The sequence below is a fragment of the Citrus sinensis genome, chromosome 7 (genome assembly GCF_022201045.2).
Source record: "Citrus sinensis cultivar Valencia sweet orange chromosome 7, DVS_A1.0, whole genome shotgun sequence".
Lineage (NCBI taxonomy): Eukaryota > Viridiplantae > Streptophyta > Magnoliopsida > Sapindales > Rutaceae > Citrus > Citrus sinensis.
In genome coordinates, this window is record NC_068562.1 from 28,797,894 (window position 1) to 28,817,464 (window position 19,571).

Below are 19,571 nucleotides of genomic sequence, written 5' to 3' on the forward strand. Positions count from 1 at the left end.
GAAACACATCCCTTTTTTCGTTTCTTACTAACACAAGCATACAAATTTATAATGATCAGACGTTTTTCTCCCATATTTCTATTTTTTTTATCAATATTTCTATTAATAATTTTATTTCGTCTCATCATTCTTTATATTTGTTATAATTAATTAAAGTTCTGATTTTTTTTTTCAAGAAAAAGATAAGCAACTTTCAAAATCAGCCATCTTTGTCAAGTGTAAGATGTGTTCAAAATCATACATCTCGATATTTTGTGAATAGGTAAATAAATCTAAATATATACATAAATGATCCAGTGACTAGCTAGACATGTACTTCAATTTTATTATTCTGTGTGAATAGTATTGAAGTTGTGAATTAACCATACACTAAAACATGGCAATGTCATTTACAATATACAATATGAACAACACCATCCATTAGATCATTACTCTTTGATCTTCATGATTATTATATGGCATAAACTAAAAATATCTAAGTTGATAGTTTATAACAATTTCTCGAAATATTATAAATCACTGGTGTCAATTTAGGGTAACATTTGAAATTTAACTGATGTGATTTTTTTTTTATTCACAATTACTATAAAGTATAAGCATTGGCACCCAAGTAAAAGTGATCAGTGACTATTTGATAATATATATATATATATATATATATAATTGTCAATTTCTCCCTATTGAAATTAATGTATATCACTATAGTTCAAAAACCTCTTATTATTATTATTATTATTATTATTATTAACACATTTGACCTCCAATTTTATATTGATGTTTTAATTATATCACAAGTTGAGAGTCGGGAATAAAATCTTTAAGGTACTCAACAACTAAAACTTAGAAATATGAGGTTTTTCGTCGGAAAGTGGGTGCATGCCCGGTAATGTAGTCATTAATTTTCCGGAGTAAATTTAGGGTAATTTTAAAAGTAATAACGAAAATATGCCACTTGTAAATTATTGTATATATATTATTAAAATTTATTCCTTTATTTTTATTTATTAAAAGCTAATTACTCATCCGTATTGTCATTATCTCAAACTTAACCTCAATTTCAGAATAGTTACAGGGAAAGCCTATATAATTGAACTTAGAAGACTTTTACCATTGCATTACTCATACATAAGCCGAAGCTAGAAAAGTAAATAAAGGTTTCGAAGTTGGAACAAAGAGTAGTAAATATCTGAATCCCATCTAAGTGCACCCACAATCCATTACATTTTTCTTTTTCCTTCTTGCACAATAATTTTAGACCTAGTTCTTATAATTAAATTACCACCAGGCAAATCATCTGCATCATGCAAAATACTTAAAGAGGCTGCGACTCCAATAATGGAGCAAAATGGTCAAAGTTTTAGGGCACTCTAATCACCATCATCATCTAAATTTTATCTCTTTAATCAAGCAGCAGCCAGAGTCTCACTTTTCTTAGAACTTGCTGCTGCATTATTTTTATCGCTTTCTTCTTTGTTCTTTGATGATGATGAAGCTGCAAATTTCTCTTTTCTCTCATCTTGCTTCATCTGCTGCTCTCTGCACTCGAAACTACAAAAGGCCGTGTCCCCCCTGCGCAATAAATAAATAAAACCCCATTAAAATATGCTACCAGCCTCATTAATAAGTCTCGCTAAAAATAAGATATATTATAATAAACAAAAAAGGGCTGCAGATTTCAGAATCATCAAGCTAAGAACTGAATCACAAATAAACATCCATAGTTTTTATATAGATTTTGAAGCTGAAAAAAATAAAAAATAAAAGGTGAAATTTTACGTGTTGTGAAGTTCCAGTTCTCCAAACTTTTTCGTTACAATTTCTCAAATTACAGGTTACATATTTTAAAAGTTCAAATACAATTCACTAGCTGAAAAACTGTTCTACAGAAACCTTGACATATATTAACAAAACAAATTCGATAAGCTGTAACGTTCCAGCATCTATAATATAAACACTGATGAACTAAAGATCTTCAAATTTATCAAAGTAAAATCTTTCAGAAAGCAAACAAGAAAATATCTTCAAGATCCCCAAAGCGTCAAGAAAAAAAGAATCGTGTTGATGGAAAAAATCTATATTCTTTTCTTGGAAGACTGATGGAAGAAACATACCTGTACATGTAAATATCTTTGCCAGGAGCCAACCGGCGGTTGCAGAGCCCACAAGTTCTCAAAAAATGAGCTGTTTCAATAAGCTCATTAGAGCTTCTACCAATGGTACTTCTCTGCTGCTGCTGATAATTATTTCTAGGCGACACCATGGCCGCAAAAAAAGGTTGATGATCATACATAAAGTTGTTGTTATCGTCATAGCCAAAATTCATCATTTGATGATGAGGTGCTGCTGCAGCAGCAGGAGCTGACTGATGTTGTTGTTGTTGTTGACGATGGTGATGATCAGACGGTCCATCTGATTCCACGTTGGTGATATCAACGGTGATACCTGTCATGCTGGTTGTTCTCTTAATCGGAGGCCGTGGCCGCTTTCCTAGCAGCATCCTGAGCTCTTCTCTATAGTAATAATATAAAAATATATTTTTTTTTTGGGCTGGAGAGAGAGAAGAGAGAGAGAGTGGAGTGAGAATTGTGGAATTGGAAGGTGAGAAGAGAAGATGATGATAATTAAAGAAGATGACGACGGGAAGGAGGAGGAGCGAGTGAGAGAGAATCGTGGCCGTTGCTTGCGGGCACCGGGTTCTATGAACTCCACGTCACGCTTTGTCTTTTTAATTTTTAATTTTTTCCTCTTTTTTGTCATTTTTGGAGTGCAGTTTTAACTTTTAATATCGGAGCTTTTAACTTAAGTAAATAGGATATATTAGTAATTTTATACATTAGTAACTATGGGCTTATTAGTGATCGATTATTACCTTAACTGAATAGTTTGATAATTATATATTTTTAGTTGGCCTCTAGGGCGAATGTCCACATCAAAAAAAAAAAAAAAGGCGGGCTTGAATTATAAAATTGAATTTATGTAGTGTAAATGAGTGTTATGTAATGGTTAATTTTTTATATTATGATTAATAAGCTAAATTTCAATAAATTAATGACATGTCAAATGTTACAAAATGACGAGCAACCAATTAATTCGTGGTAGGCAATAGTTTACTTTTTATATTATCATTAATGAGATAATATCATATACTCATAATAGAAATGAATAAATGATTAGTCAAATAACATATTATTTAAGATATAAATTTTTCAGTAGTGCTATACATCCTAAATATTTTATCCCAAAAAGTTATCCCAAATGATGTGTCATTAATTGAGTGGTTGATAATTCTTTACAAGATCCAAGTGAATTAATTGTATTATCTCACAAACCAATTGATAAATGACACATCATTTGGGATAACTTTTTGGGATAAAAAATTTGAGATGTGTAGCATTACTCTAAATTTTTTATCCCAACTTTACAACTATATCATTACTTATTTGGACAGTATCTAATAAATTGTGAAATTTGACCTACTCAAGTTATCTCATCATCCCTATTTCTTAATTAACTCTATTTATTTATAGAATTACCCTCATGCATCACTTCCTTTTTTAGTGCCCCTTATTCAAGTTTCCAAACCTATATAACATAAGGTTTTTTTTTTTTTTTTTGAGGGGTGCAATTCAAAGACTTTCAAATAGAGCACTCATCTTTATACTGTTATCATCCAAGCATGCTTAACTGGGAGTTATGACGGGATTCAGTGAACATAAATAAATTTAAAAATATCAAATTAATTATTGAAAATTTGGGTTTGAAGATGACATTAGAAGAATTAGAATAAAAAATGTTCAAAAATTAAAAAATAAGGGTAAATTGTGAAAGTAAATGAAGCTAATGGGATAAAATTAAATTGCTTATGAAACATTAGGGCTTATGATAATTAAAGAGTCAAATATCACTTTTCTTTGCTAATTTTAGATTAAAAAACTTATTAGTAAAATCTTGATAAATTAATAGCATTGGGACCATGAAAAAATAATTAATTTAACGAATATTAAAATATTGATAAATTAATAATTAATCTCTAAAAGCTTTTTTTTTTAAGGAGATATGATCATGTTTAAAGTGTCTAGTTACCTTGATTTAGTATTTATTATGTTTTATTCAAATAATAGTAGTAATTAGATTATTGTAGATTTTTTTATATTAAAGATGGCATATGAAGTTTGTCTCGCACTTGTTATAAAATGATGATGCAACCTGAAAGTTCTCATTGCAAAAAAAAAAAAAAAAAAAAAAAAAAAAAAAAAAAATAAGAATAGGATCTAATTTCAAATCAATTTTTATAAGCAGCAAACAAAATAGAGAACGTACATGTAAAACAAAAGTCATGTGACATATCAAATGAATTTAATTTTAAATCAGTTAATTATTAATTTATATAGTAAATAGGTCCTATAAGAAAATATAAATTTTTTTGTTTAAATTGAATAGATATATCAAATTATTAAGCTACTATTTTGTAAGATTATCAATTTATCACGTATTAATTTATTGAGATCCTACTGTATTTTTCCTAATATAAAAGCATTCATTTTTTTGAAAGTCATATAAAAGCTTAAATTTGGATAAAATCTTGGTCCTATATTTGCGACTGTTAAGAATTTTCTAAAACTAAGTAAATTCGGATTAGATGAGGACCATGCTGATTCTTTACTTTCTTTAATTTGGAAATAAAAATAAAATCTGCTAGCATTTGGTTTGGAAATCTACTGGTTTAATGTTACATAGATTTAGAATTTTATAAAGTGGGATCTATGCCATTATGGCATATAATAATTATCATAATTTATTATAATTTCAATGATAACATTATAAGTGATGTCTTGTGTTACTTATAACTTCCTTAGTAACAATGAAAAATTTAAAGAAAGTAGAGACTGTGAATTTTCATGCATCCGTTTTAATTTTGTAATGGGATCAAGATGTTTGAATTCGTAACTCATCACGCAATCTATCTATATCACATGTATAAGTCATGCACTGATCACGTTATTTTATCAGAATCTCTTGAACAGTGAATAAAGATATATTTATGTGTGCAATAATTTTAGACACACATTGAAGTACGTACATTTATTTTGAGGCAAAACGAAATTACAAAAAGTATCTACAATGACCTGAATGAATTATTATTCCTTCAACTTCTTTATCACCATACTGATTTATAACAGCATAAAAATTCTATATGTTTGAATAAAACAAGAGGAACCGGCCAAGGGGTAAATTCTCAATCACTTGGTTGTTTCGGCCAATTTTGGAGTTTTGCAGTCATAAGATTTTCCTAATTTACTTCGGTGAAACGATCCTAAATTCCCAAGAGGGACTTCTCTTTTTACCATTTCATGAGGGTAAATAGTAAATGCAGTTTCCAAATAAAAAAGATTATGACACATCGCATCGTGCATCAATTTTTTATACAAAAATTGACTGGACTGTAGTGTGGGGGGTGGGACGAGCACACAAAATGAAATAAATGACAGATGCAATGTAGTGTTTGCGTTGATGGGACATTTCACAGTCATGAACCCAACAACATCTTTTCACTTTTCGCGAATGTATGGCATTTATTCGCACCTATGCTATTGACCCCTATTGCTGATGTTCATATTTCCAAACTCTGAGGGCTCACAGCACAAAAATTAGATATATACATACCAATGCCACCAACCAAAAAGTTAAAAAAAGGCTCACTCCTTTATTCACAGTTGAGTTGTATATACACATTACACTTAAATATGTTTATTTTCTTTTGATTAACACTTCTTTAGTGAGGATATCATCGTTTTGTTAAAGTAAAGATATCACTAAAATATAAAAAAATATAGATTTTAATACATCAAAAATTAGTTATACCAATGCCATCATCCAAAAAGTAAAAAAATGCTCACCCCTTTATTCCGAGTTGAGTTGTATATATACATTGCACCTAAATATACTTATTTCCTTTTGATTAACATTTCTGTAGTGAGGATGTCCTCGTTTTGTTAAAGCAAAGAAATCACTAAAATATAAAAAATATAGATTTTAATACATTAAAAATTATATTTTTTTTGTTATGTGTGTGTATATATATAATATTCTTAAGTGTATGACCTTTATTTTTTTTAGTACAAACACATTGTTAAATCATGTGATTTAATATAATTAGTGTAGATACACTACTAAATTGTACGGTTTAACAATATATTTGTATAAAAAAATAAGGATGTCTATATTAAATGTAAATACGTTACTAAATCGTGGGGATTAACAAGATTAGTTTTATTTTGATGGCATAATGGTTAAAAGTTTAGTAATTTTAATTTTTCATTCAAAATTTAAAATAAATCTAATTTTATGTCATTTCACAACACATCGGTCTTAAATGTAGTCTTACAAGTCTTCAAAAGAAGAAAAAAGTAATAATAATAATAAAGAAAGAGTTTTCGCTATTAGGCATTCATTCAATCAATCTTTTCACTATGGACGACTTACGGGTCAAGGCATTAACTTTTTCAAAGTTTTGCACAATAAACAGAGGTGACCTCAGCAATGAGTAATGATGACTTTGAGGACCTCTTTTCATGCACTATAAGATGTAGCTGTAATTCGCTTCTATTCTTTTTGAAGTGATATATTATTGACGTCGATAATTTTTTTTTTAAAATTAAATCAAACCATTTTCTTTTTAATGCTATAAAGGTTTGATAGATAAAAGCGATAATGCTTTTGAAGAAGATTTTTGTTTTAATTACTAACTCTTAAGTCATTAACATAGGATCTATCTACCGAAACTAGATCTTAATTAAATGGTTATACTATATATTACAATTCAATATCATTGTTTGCTTCAAATCATATACGCACAGGTTTAAGTGAAATCTATCCTCTCATTTAAAAGAGAGATCCGATGCGTTGGCTGGCATGTATTAATTCTCCCTATAACACAAAATATGGAAGCAAATCATGTTAGTGCTCTTTAAGAAAAGTTCCCGGTAAAAACTTAAACCCAAACCCTAAGGAAGCAAATCACGAACCTCCTCATCATTTCGTTATTGTCATTAAATTTCTTGGATGAAGCCTAATAATGCCAGTCCTTATGCAATGTATATATACACATGTCTATTCATTATGTGGACGTACAAATGCCTGATAAGATTCGATTAAATTTTGAAAATTATACCAAAGATGTGTATGATTTTTCATACGTATCTACAGCAGTAATTAGGTGTTTCAATTTTGTCCTTTTTATCAGCTTTTGATAAAGTTTAAGATTTCAAGTGATTAGGAAATGAAAACTATTAGATTAAATGGATTTTTGTGAATTTGTAAGTTGTACCAAAATTGAAATAATTAATTAATCGTCATGCTAAATTCTTAATTTATGAAAATAATCATTCTTGTGATATATAGTTATGTTTTCTGTATCTCGTGAGAAAAATGTTAAAACAATTATGTCTTATATTTATTCAATCCTCCATCCCTTGATCACCAATTATCTATTCAAATAAGATTTGCTTTGACGAAGAACCGAATAATTGTGATAAAAATTAAGTTTTATAATTCTCCATGAGAGGTGGAAGAATATATATATATATATGAATAAACAAGTTTTGTTAACATCTCCGTTGGAGCCTGGAGACTTTGCATTATTTGATCAAAATAATTGAATTTGAATTAAAATGCAATATTAAAAAAAATTAATTAATAAAGCATCGCAAATGTTTTCTTTTCTCCTTTCAACATAAACAAATGAATTGAAAAGAGACAGAATAAACAGTTTACCTGCTCGGTCTACGTCAATGACTCATTCTCCACAATATATTCATATAGATCCCTAATGTTTGTGAAATTTGAACAAGACATTCAAATATAACTTGTCCAATTATACTTACAGTGGTCCTATGTACACCTACAAAGTTCGGAGTTTAATCGCATTTATCTGATGAATATGTGACTCTTAATACAAATCACTATATGACAATAAAATGATAAATAAATAAGCATTTTACAAATGAAAAATTTTAATATAAGCATGAAATATCCTTATTTGTTTATTGAGATCATAATAACATAAGGTATCTTAATATTTGAGTCTCAATTTAAATCTTAATTTTATGTGTCTCTCATCTATTAGATGATGAATTTTATAATTTATAAAATTACTTAACTATCATCTACTGAATTGATGCTAAATTCATTGGGACTGAAATGTTAGGATGCCTGACATTACTCTTAAAATAATTATTATGCTTATATGTTTTAAGTATGTGCATTTGAAATTGAGAAAGGGCGAATGCATAGTTGCACTTCCCACTGTTATTGCGCTTTCAAATTTAAACAAAACCAGAATAATTATAAACATAAGTATTAATGATATCAATCACATTAGATGAACATTATGATCATTTTGTCGAGGATTGAGGATATATCTCTATATAATATAAACATACCATTCGAGGATCTTGTTATACTTTTAGTAAAATTCTTGGACCTAACAGAGAATAATACTTTCTTCAAGTTTATTTTTAATTTCATTCATCAATTATTTGGTGCATGGACTTTATATCAATTATTGGGGCCCCAATGGGTCCAAGACCCATGGTTTCTTTCTGATAAAGAGCCAAATGTATTAAAAAGCAAAAATCAACATCAAAGAAGCAACAATTAGTAACCTAAACAACCAATCAAGCTATGCGTTGTCACCAGCTTATATGTCCCACCGCCATCACGCACAAAGTTCATAATTTCCAAGTGGTAACTTCTGGCACGTCATTTTTCACCTTTCTTCTTTATTATAATATAAAGTAATTACTTGTCTTCGATAACTTTTTTTTTTCTCTATGATTTTTATATGATTTAACTTTTGCAACTTCATTGTCATCACCCATCACTAATCTTGTTATTAAGTCGGTTAATTATCTTTATCAACATCCTTCTCAATCGTAGTTCCGCCTTAGAAATTGAATTCAATACATCAATTCATAATATCTAAAATGTAATGAGAGGTATAGATTAGTTTTAAATTACCATAACTTTAATCGTCGGAATCTTAGTTATAAGCTTAAACTTTTTACTTATATATAAATGTCATTGGATATGATATTAGACTTTTTGATTTAGCAATATATTATGGTGTTTGAACTTTAGAAACAAGTGGGGTGCATTTAGAAATTTTAATATCCATTCATATAATCAAAACTCAAAAAGTTTTTGGTAAATCACCTGTAGTGAAACTTAATATGTAGAATACACTCTCTAAGTCTCTATCCAGTTTCGGCGTGGGTAAGATTTTTTAAATTTAATATCTCTTATTAATTCGATATTCATAATCAAACCAACAAGTACCATAAGCTTTTGGTATGTTTTACAAGGATACCATCAGAACTACAACACTTTAAGCAACGTGCAATAAATTTTACACTAAAAATTGTAAAAAATGTGGTACCTGTTGTGACCATATCTTAATGAAAAAATCGTACCCTAATGAAGAATATTTGAAGAGAATGTTTTATATGGGATGGTCCTGAAATGGGAGCACCCAACAAATGCATAAGACATATTTTAATTTACTTTTCAATCTCTTTTATGATTTTTTTCTTTCTTTCCAAAAAGAATGTACGTATGTCAAAATATTATTGAATAAGGATACATATAAATCACGTGGCACGCCCAAGGTCAATTCAAGACAATATTGAGCCTCAGGCAAAAAATTTAAATAATTTTTTTAATTAAAATTTATTATGCTTTAGGTGTGACATTGTCTATAAGCTATAACTTATGGGCAGGCTCTTAGACAATGTTCTAATTATTATTTTTTAGAAAACTGTGATTGATAGTTATTAGATAAGAATATATATGTAAATAAATATCAATCGTACACTATTATAAATTCAAGCGTGACTGAAAATTATTAAAAACACAAAAGTGATTAACACTTAATTGAAATTTGATAAGATTTTATTTTAGTTATAGTTTGAAAAAATAATAAATTCCGTAGAGGAGATGTCTTTAGAAGGAGTTATTACCATAAAGAAAATTAACTTTCAAGTTATAAATTAGGAAATAAATAAGTATTACCTTTAGAATATTGATGGGCCTTTAACATATATTTACAAAGAATTTTGTTCGGCTTATAGTAAGAAAGAAAATATAACTTATTCCTGAAAATTTTGTTTTTAAAACATAAATATTTATGTAAAAAAAGTTAACAAATCCTAAAATGGGGCCTTAATTTATGGTGGGGCCTAACAATAGGCTAACTTGTCTAAGGTTCAGCCACTATTGGGTGCGCCCATCCTATAATTTTCTCTTTAACCAGAAATGCTACCCAACATTATATATTATATTTAATAATACAATAATTGTAGGGCCACAAAATATATTGTTCAAAGGTAAATGCTATGTTACAACTAAACGTAACATACACACTCAACAACAACTACACAAATTGTGTGGGCCCATTATTTGTGTGGTTGTTGTTGAGTGTATATGTTACATTAATTGTATCAAATCATTGTGTACATACTGATGTGACATGAGGAGAGTGATTAAAAAATGATAATAATTAATTTTTTGACCAACAAAGCAAATTTCTTCTGTAATATGAGCCCTATAACTTTAATAGATTAATAGTTTATTTCATAAAATTACATGTTCTTTTCTAAACTTTTGCCTCTAAAAATTTATCCTTGTGACTTTTGCCTTCTAATTTTTCAATTCTAGCTCCACAGTGTCTTCCCGAACTAAAAATCCACTGCGTTTTATGGAGATTACATGTTAGTCACTAGTTGTTTGTTATCAGTCACAAAATTTTTTGTTACATGTTAAATTTTTCTTTTCGAAATGCTTGTAAATTTTTGCTTTGTTACAAAAAATGTAAGGAAAAATTATGACAGTAATAGCATACAACAAATCGTAAGATAAAATTTAAGATACAGATGGAGAGATTCAAGAAAGATATGGTAGGCACGGACAAACAAGAAAGCTCTTCAAGATGATGGTTTTAAAGTGTCTGCAAGGAAAAATGAGCAGTAGTGGCCAAATAATGTGCATTAATGTCTTTACTCTGTACAAGGATGGGCACAAGCCAGCATATGCAAACAAAGTGTATGGCTGTAGAGCAAGAGCAAGAGAATCCATTAATATTTGAGTTGTAATAATTGATGTTTCCTACCAATGGGAAAAGAGATAGACAAAAAAAATGGGGCAATGATAGCTGCCAAAGAAAGGTTTTTAATTTGTGCACTCATCAAGCACATCATTGGGAGCCCGAAAAGGAATTCTCGACACCAATTATAGCTTTCAATTACTTCTTCATCTTGCTTGCTGTATTGAAATGTAATTTCATTCAGGGAAAAGGACCATGATAAAAGTGCCCAATAAAAGGGATCAATGAAATTTGAAAATGCACGAGTGTCGGTAATGGCACTAAATTACTTGGCAAAATAGAATAACTTGGCGGTCACAATCAATTATCAAGGTGTAAATGATTTTGAGTTTTATGTTCCCTTAACTTCGATGAATCATGGTTTCGTAAGGTAGTTTCCGGTGACCCTTTATGCCAAGCTAATCATGAAAAACAATGGCTTGCAGCTTCAAAAGTGTATCATAAGTTAGCATTTGTCTGCTTAATCAAATTGTAGATTTGGTAATATTATCCTGTCACGTCCTACTTTCTGTATGTCTAGAATTCCCTACGGATGCATTTTATCTATGAGGATGAATGACAAATGTTTGAAGTCCCAAGCAAACAATATCAACCCAGTTGAAGCCTTTTGCAACCTCAGTGGTTCCTTCCCCCTTCCCAACAACACCCCCCCAATGAACATGCATTGCATAGCTCTTGCAATTGAGTCAAACAAGCAGTTTATCCTATCTTCTTTTTCAGTATCATACATCTCGCAAAAAACACAACATAGCAAGACCCGACCACAGCATCAAAATTTTGTACAACTCAGGTAAACAATGAGACATCTCAGTTACAAACAATGGGTACACAAAAATGCTCAAGCAAGAAATCACATAAGGTACAGCTTATTAGAAAGATGAGAGAGCAAATCTAAGCCTATTAGTCAGTGCCAGTAGCCACCAGGAACTCACCCTCGCATACTAAATCATCTCCAACATATGCCTTTCCTTCCATTTTTGCTATTACAAACCGCTTTTGCAGCTTAACTAGTGTCATCCTCATAACCAGAGTATCTCCTGCAATCACAGCTTCCAAAACCTCACTTTGCTTCACTTTCTCAATTCCATCAAAGAAGAAGTTGTCATGGGAGCCTCCTACTTCTGGTTGCAGCATAAGCATGCCTCCTACCTGGGCCATTGCCTAAATCAAGCAACCATATTGGTTAGTAATTACCAGAACATAAATTAGTATATTTAGCGTAAGCACAGAAGAGTCAGAAGTGCACATAGAACTTAAAAGTAGCAATTAAATTCTGGAGATTGTATAGCAGGTATTTTTGAAAACCAGTTTTTAGTGGCATACTTGTACTCTAATCAAGGCAGTTTTGCCTACTTTTTACGGTTAGTAATGAGAGAAAGACTCACAAGAAAAGGCATTCAAGGGCAAAACACAAGGCAACATTAGCATCCAACTTTTGCTACAATGCTGACGCATGAATTACATGGCCATTATGCGCATGCCTTTCAATGCATACTCAATTTCTACATGTGATGATTAAGGTTAAAAGGTGAAATGAATTACTTAATACGCTGCTAGCCAGAAAAGTACTTGGAATTGATGGTCGGAAGAAGCTTCCAGAACCAGGCATCATTCTGAAGCAAGCTCAATCTCAAACAACATTGAATAGCTTGCAGGTGGTATAAAAGAAAAATTCTAAATGTCAACAAAAAGAAACCAAAGGATCTAGACAACTTTTCCGCATAAAACAGTTTAATGAAGGAGGTAGCTAATGAAGTACCTAATAGGATCATACAGTAGTAAAAGGATCATATGAAAAATTCAATTGAAACCATTCTAGTCTGATTTTGGATCAATTAGAAGATATCTTGAAAGAAAATTACAAAACACTTGAAATGAAATATAAATAAAATCAGCACAATGAATCTGGAGTTGATAATCCCTCTCTTTCCATCATAAATGGATTAGGGAGGTAGGACACACTGGACTGGCATTCACTAACATGTCAGTGGTTTTGCATTTTTTGTTTGTATCTAGATTAATGTAGGACAAGGGATTGAACACTAGGAGTATCCAACTAATATGTATCAAATCTCTTCCTTTTCCCTTACTGACAGAACCTACCAACCACACCCAGAGTGACATACTTCAACATGTTTCTTATCAAGCTAATTTGACAGAAGTTGATCCTACATCCACCCATGATAGGGTTCAGCAAAAAATGGATTTGCATACACTGAATAGCCTGAACAATGTACTACTACAATTTGTATTAAAAACTGTCTGTCTGTAGAATTTCAAGTGAACTGAATATGGGTGAAAGGGGATATAAAACCTAAATAGAAACACATCCCCTGGTGATTCTGATGAACATATCCCTCGATCGGAAGGTTATCGGCTTTCAGCGTTAGTGAATACAAGTTTATAGACTGTGAAGAGGTCTTGAGTAAAAATCATACCCTTCATTAAGATTGTGTTCGTTTTTTTTTTTTAAATGCAAATTTCTGCAGAATCATGGAGAAGGACCTCTCCAAAATCGGAGACACTTACTAAATGCCTTTTCTATTTTGTGTTTTATTTGCCAACTTAAGAACAGGCAAAATTTCTCAATTATCTTGCTAATTTAGATATTTTAGGAATGGCTCAATTACTTCGATCACTAAAACCCAAACCATAGCAATCAGAAAAATATCAGCTCAAGAAGTTTGAAGTCATCCTGAAAATCATCCAGTGTAAGAACTCCGCAGCCCTCAATTGCCTTTCGCATTATGAGTTTCAATAGTGCACACACAGAGACACACAGAAGTATGCAGGCAGATTGAGGGCTGTTCAGGAGCGAGGCTGGGAGCAGGCAAGCAGACACAACCAAGAACACTTTTCTGGCTTCTTCTTACCTTTCTAATTCAGTGAATCCATTCTATTTATAGGATGCAAAAGGATGAACTGGTTGAAAATTGTGTACAAATCCAAAAGCTCTACTAACCTAAAACTAGATTTCACCAATTGTGTGAAGATTATAAATAGGGAGGCTTCTTGAGGCTTTTCTACTAGAGAAGGAAATGCCACAAGAAGTTTTTGGGCGGGGAGGTTGTGGGGGTTGCCGCCGCTCGCTTGAAATTCTACCAAAAATGGTAAAATCTCTTTTACATGTATAGAAATTCTAGAGCCTTTCCACTCTCACTTCTGGAAAATCGACTCAGACTGCAGTTTCATGATCCAACTACTTTAGTACAGCTTGATAAATCCTGTTTTTGTTTTTGCTACTTTCCATACTGGTCAACTAAGCCAATATTTTAATTGAATTATAGAACATCTGGCTCCTATGAGCCATCAACCTAAGACCTTCACAAATCTCTCTCACTCTCCTAACGCCTTCAACTAGAATCCTCAATGCCGGTCGATGGTCTGTAGTAATCATCACCAAACTCTTTTAAGATTTTTGATCCCATCCTCCCTCTTGCTTCTAACTCTTAACATTATTGATAAACAACAGAAAAAAAGTTTTCCTTATTCCATCTTTCTTAAGAAACCTTCATAAACAAGTCCTTTCCTGAATGCCAAAAGTTTTGCCTCAAACATAAGCCATGGCTACTCTGATCAAATTTCCCCCTTTCTTGATGGGCATCTCCGAGTGACAAAACACTCCAAAGTACTTCCATTTCATCCATCCATTTACAATCTTATCCTAAATTAAAAAAATCATGTATATAATCAACTAAACCGGCACAATTGGGAGATTAACCAAGAGACACATACAACATCAAAAACTTGAAATTTTCATCATCCACAATTTTTCTCCTACTGTTCAATGATAAAATTAAATTAGTTAAATGGCAAAAGAAAGCATGACAAAAATGGAGGAAATCAAGCACATAATTACCTCAATCATAAGCACACCAGGCACAATAGGCCTCTCAGGAAAATGCCGAGGAAAAAAAAAAATCATTTATAGTCACATTCTTTATAGCCACAGCTGACACCCCTGCATTGTTCTCTGTCAACTAACAGAAATGGAAACCTACGCCAATTAAAAACCCATTTTTTTTAAAAAAGGGAATAAAAAAGGGGGGCCAAAGTGAACATTATAACAACTGAATCACCTGGAGGGCAAGATTCCACGTATTTGATTAACATCCATAACTGTAGGATATGCTGGGAACCCTGCACAAGAAACAAATGAAATAACAAAAGGGTTTTAGTGTTGCCAAGTGTTTTAAAAAACAAACTATTTTTCTGTATCTGAAACAAAAGCAAAAATGGGTTCGGAGAAAATGTGCTTACTGGTTTCAATCGCGGTGATTTTGTCAGTATCATTTGGTTCATTCAGAGAACTAAAAATATGAGTGACCAGCGTTTGCCAGTGTAATGAAGAGAGAGTGGAGGAAGAGAGCGTGAGAGCTTTTTGGGGTGACTCCGCGACTGAAGAGTGTGAGATGAAAGCGAGTTGGTGGCAGCAATTGCCACTTTTTTTTTGTTTTTTTAATTATTATTTTCTTTCTGAAGCAGAAGTTGAAGCAGCAAGTGCGCAAGTGCATTGAGCCAATTGAGAAAAGTACCTTTTTTTCCGATTGCATTGCAGGATTCAGTTCAGTTTGACGCGGAAAAACGGATTTGTAAAATTGGAGGTGAATGAAGGGGGCATTCCGAGAATCGAACTCGGGACCTCTCGCACCCAAAGCGAGAATCATACCACTAGACCAAATGCCCGGTGAAATTCTTATGTAAGATTTTATATATATCTTTTATTTTCAAAATTTCCAATAACATTCAGTGTGTTAACAATTCACTGTGTGCATATGGGGACTCTAGAGCTTTATATAATTGTTTTCAATCATCCACCTTAGGCTCCAGTGATTTAAATGACATTTATAAGCCCAATATGCCCATCCAAACGTGGCGCGCCCATAAACATCTAGTTGAGCCTCTGCAAATCTTTGGTAGTCTCTCTTTGATGCTCCTTCTGCTTCCCATTCACAACACCATTCCCCTGCAAAAACATGCCCACTAGCTTAATTAGAGACCCTTTATTTCGATATGATACGCAAACAAACTTTGGTCAAACAGCTTGTCACGGTTCTCTTTTCTAGCCCGCTCTGCAGCGTGAGATGTAACATAAATGAAGCTCACTTACCAACAAAACTTAGAGGCCCATCAGGTGTTGTGACATTCCTGAGATCAGAAGATCTTTGTCTATAGATGTAATCAATGTTCTGTTGCACAGACATCTTGTTAAAATTATCCCAGAAGAGGTTGTAAAAATGCACATCAATCACTACGCGGCTAAGGTTGCTTGCAAATGAGAGCAGTTCACTCCATTCTCCTCCCAATCGATTGGAAAGAATCACATAAGCACTTGAGCTGTATTTCCTCACAGTATCATAACCCGCCTTGTAATATCTTTTCAGACTGTCTAATTTAAGATCAGGCGCCTTAGGCTCATTCATCAACTCAATTGCCACTAGACTTGGGTGATCAGCGTACCTGCATGGAATAAGAATGTGATTGGTATTGCATTCAATTCTAATAAATTTTGGGAGATGTTTTTTAAGCATGTTAAGGAAATATATACAAAACACTACAGATTTCCTCTTTTGCATGGATGTCCAGAATTTTGCAAAATGGAAACTTGAGCAATACATTATTGTTTTACGGCAATGAAACAACAATGCAGTACAGAACGTACCAAAGAAACTATTTATTGCTCTAATTTGTATTTTATAAAGTGCAGATGTATGCAGTTATGAAATTTCAAGTGCCTAATTAACTGGAACAGTTAGTTAAAATTCTTACAAATTTTATATATGTTTGTATGTTACAATTTGAGGAGAATTTGTAAAGGATGCTAAGAAATTGTGTCGCTCCAATCCGTATTTGGTAAAACGTAGACCTGAAAGTTTAAGGAAAATAATAATAACCTTGATGCAAGGAAGTCTATGATAGCTACTGTTTCCTGGATGTCAGAATCACTCCATTCCTGAAATCCATCTCTAGATCCGCTGTGAGGAGAGCCATTTTGTGAGACTCTGAGCGCATGCAAATCCACAATCACCTTCATCCCATATTTCCTTCATTGATATGCAAAGAAATAATTAACATTAACATTTCAAAAATGAAGAATTTACTCATATTTATTCATAAGCAAAGTTGATTTAATAAATACTCACTGAGCCCATCTGAAAGCATTGTCCAAGGCTTGTAAAGAGCCCCCGACAAAAGGTTTTGGAGGCTTTGGATCATAGGCTATCCACCACCCAACTGGAATTCTCACAGCATTGAGACCATTCTGTGACATGAATTTGAAATCCTCCTCAGTGATGTAACTTTTCCAATGATCCTGGAAAGAATGTATAGATCATATGAATTATTTTCCTGATAAGTTGCTAGCAGTAATACAAAGAATTGATCAACTCTTACCCGCATGAATTTAGCAGCTTTATCCGGGCCATAGCCATTTGTGATTTGGTACTCACCATGCATTGTACTAACAATTGTCATATTAAAAACAGATGGATCATTTTCTTCCCAAGTACTTGGGCCTTTATAATCTGCAGTAACTTGCATTTCTGATTTTGCCTAAGTATAATGCAAGAACAAATTAATGATATAATTTACCAGAATTTGATCTTCAAGTTGTGTTTATAGTTGTTAAGTGTACCTGAAGAAAATACCCATTTGATGCTCTGAAACGAACTCGATGCGGCTCACCATTTTTCCTAGTAATCTGAAATGGCTCTGGAAATTTTTCTGTTGCTGAAACTGCTACTAGCTTGTTTCCTTGATTTTCTAATCCAATAAATTGCTTATTACTCAATCTGAAATTATAAAATGTCTCATTGATCCTCCACAACTGTGTGATAGAAATCAAAGTAATATTAGTAAGATATGAACAAGCAGTAGCAAATGATTATGCATTATGCCTATTGCAAATATTATGGTCTGTTCTAGCAACATTCACCAAATGGTGTGTGATTACGAAAACTATTTTTGGCTTATCGGACCAACCCTGAAAGTTTGCCAGCTAGAGGCTGAACTGGAATTATGATTGGCCATCAAGATTGTCTCACTTCCATTTTCTGCAGTGAGATACTTTTTCAGCTTTGTTGATATTAACTGCACTTGAGTTCCATCCTGCCAACAAAAATCAAATCCAGTTAATAACTTTGAAAAACTTGTAACAAATTGAAAAGCAAAATAAACTCGAACATCAATGAAGCTTATCGTACCAAAAGATCATTGTTTTTAATTCCATAAAACATATTAGGCTCCATCCATCCTTCTGTCACAAGCCAATTACCTAAGCTAGGAGCTTTAAGTGGCAAATTAACAGAGTTGGGAGATGCAAGTGAACAAAAAAGAACCCATGAGAGGTAAAATGAGAAGAGAATCGGCATCGAAAAATAGAAATTCATCTTTAGTTTCCCGTCTTGGAAAATGAAAACGTGTGTTTCTTTCTATATATAGATGACATAGCCACCGAACTAACAGGGTTTCGCATTCAAGAATGACTTCACAAGACAGAAATGGACCGAGTTTACAGGAAATTTTTTCAAAGGGTTGAAATAGTTTTGTTCTTGTTCAAATGTCACATCAATTTTTTTTTTTCCTTAAAGGTCTATCTAATTGGCAATTGCTACTTGTAAGCTATTAAATTTAGGCAACGTAGTTTAGTGTGTGAATATAAACTTAATGCATGCTCGTAATGTTATGATCTTTAGGAAAGTTATGCACGTGAATAAAATTATAGCACCCGAAAATTTGACACTTGTAGAGGAAAGTCCATAGAATAAAATTCTTAGATCTTGTCATGTTGTGTGCATAGCCTCCATATTCAATTAATTAATTTGAGACTTGGAATTAATATCATATTAAGTCACAGTTGTCATTTTTCACTTTCTTCTTGGAAAAGCATATGGTGTGTTGTACGAGAATCTTTTTTTTCTTTAGTAATTAGATTCTAGTTGTGTCGGTTACATCAAGGTTTATATTTTATTAATTTTAAAAAAAGGATTGTAACAGTAAACACTTATTATGCTGGGAATATTAAAAAAAAAAAATCATTATCTGCATCGTCAGCGTTGTTCTTGTTGCTTAGCTTTAATTTTTCAGTCTTTTTAATTAACTCATTAAAGCTGCTTCTTGCTCTTAACACTTCAGAGATGACGAACAAACTATTTTTTTTTTTTTTAAAATCCTTAAAACAAGTAGTTCACTAAGTACTTACTGTACCAAAGTGAAAGCATTGTCTAAGGCTTGCAAGGATCCCCCAATAAAAGGCTTAGACAATGCTCTGCAATGAGATTATTTGACGACATGAGCTTGAAGTTTTGATCGGTGATGTAAGTGTTCCAATGATCCCAGAAGTAACAGATTCCTATGAGTTACGTGGCTAACTTGTCACAAATAATATCAAATCATGGCCTTGGGAAGTCAAAAA

At 32.1% G+C, this 19,571-nt stretch overlaps 2 protein-coding genes and 1 non-coding gene across 4 annotated transcripts; all 3 read right to left on the reverse strand.

The window, feature by feature from the left end:
* Nucleotides 1–1,084: 1,084 nt before the first annotated feature.
* LOC102611793 (FCS-Like Zinc finger 6-like) lies at nt 1,085–2,607 on the reverse strand. Its single transcript, XM_006464144.3, has 2 exons — nt 2,112–2,607; nt 1,085–1,569 (listed from the first exon to the last, which is right to left on the reverse strand). Exons 1-2 carry the CDS (start codon nt 2,495–2,497, stop codon nt 1,404–1,406), a joined length of 552 nt encoding a protein of 183 aa, XP_006464207.1. The 5' UTR covers nt 2,498–2,607; the 3' UTR covers nt 1,085–1,403.
* Nucleotides 2,608–12,170: 9,563 nt separating this feature from the next.
* LOC102623957 (probable glucan 1,3-beta-glucosidase A) lies at nt 12,171–18,697 on the reverse strand. Of its 2 annotated transcripts, none has more exons than XM_052443946.1 (11): nt 18,361–18,697; nt 18,140–18,265; nt 17,793–17,984; nt 17,552–17,710; nt 17,302–17,471; nt 17,053–17,202; nt 16,269–16,618; nt 15,419–16,124; nt 15,238–15,298; nt 15,018–15,119; nt 12,171–12,319 (listed from the first exon to the last, which is right to left on the reverse strand). In XM_052443946.1, the coding sequence occupies exons 1-8, from the start codon at nt 18,544–18,546 to the stop codon at nt 15,943–15,945; spliced, it is 1,515 nt and encodes a 504-aa protein (XP_052299906.1). In that variant the 5' UTR covers nt 18,547–18,697; the 3' UTR covers nt 12,171–12,319; nt 15,018–15,119; nt 15,238–15,298; nt 15,419–15,942. The 2 variants fall into 2 exon arrangements, with proteins under 2 accessions (XP_052299906.1, XP_006464246.2); XM_006464183.4 differs by having other exon boundaries at nt 15,018–15,138.
* Nucleotides 15,773–15,844, reverse strand: TRNAP-UGG (transfer RNA proline (anticodon UGG)). The gene has a single exon. It is a non-coding gene; the product is annotated as a tRNA-Pro (tRNA).
* Nucleotides 18,698–19,571: the final 874 nt, after the last annotated feature.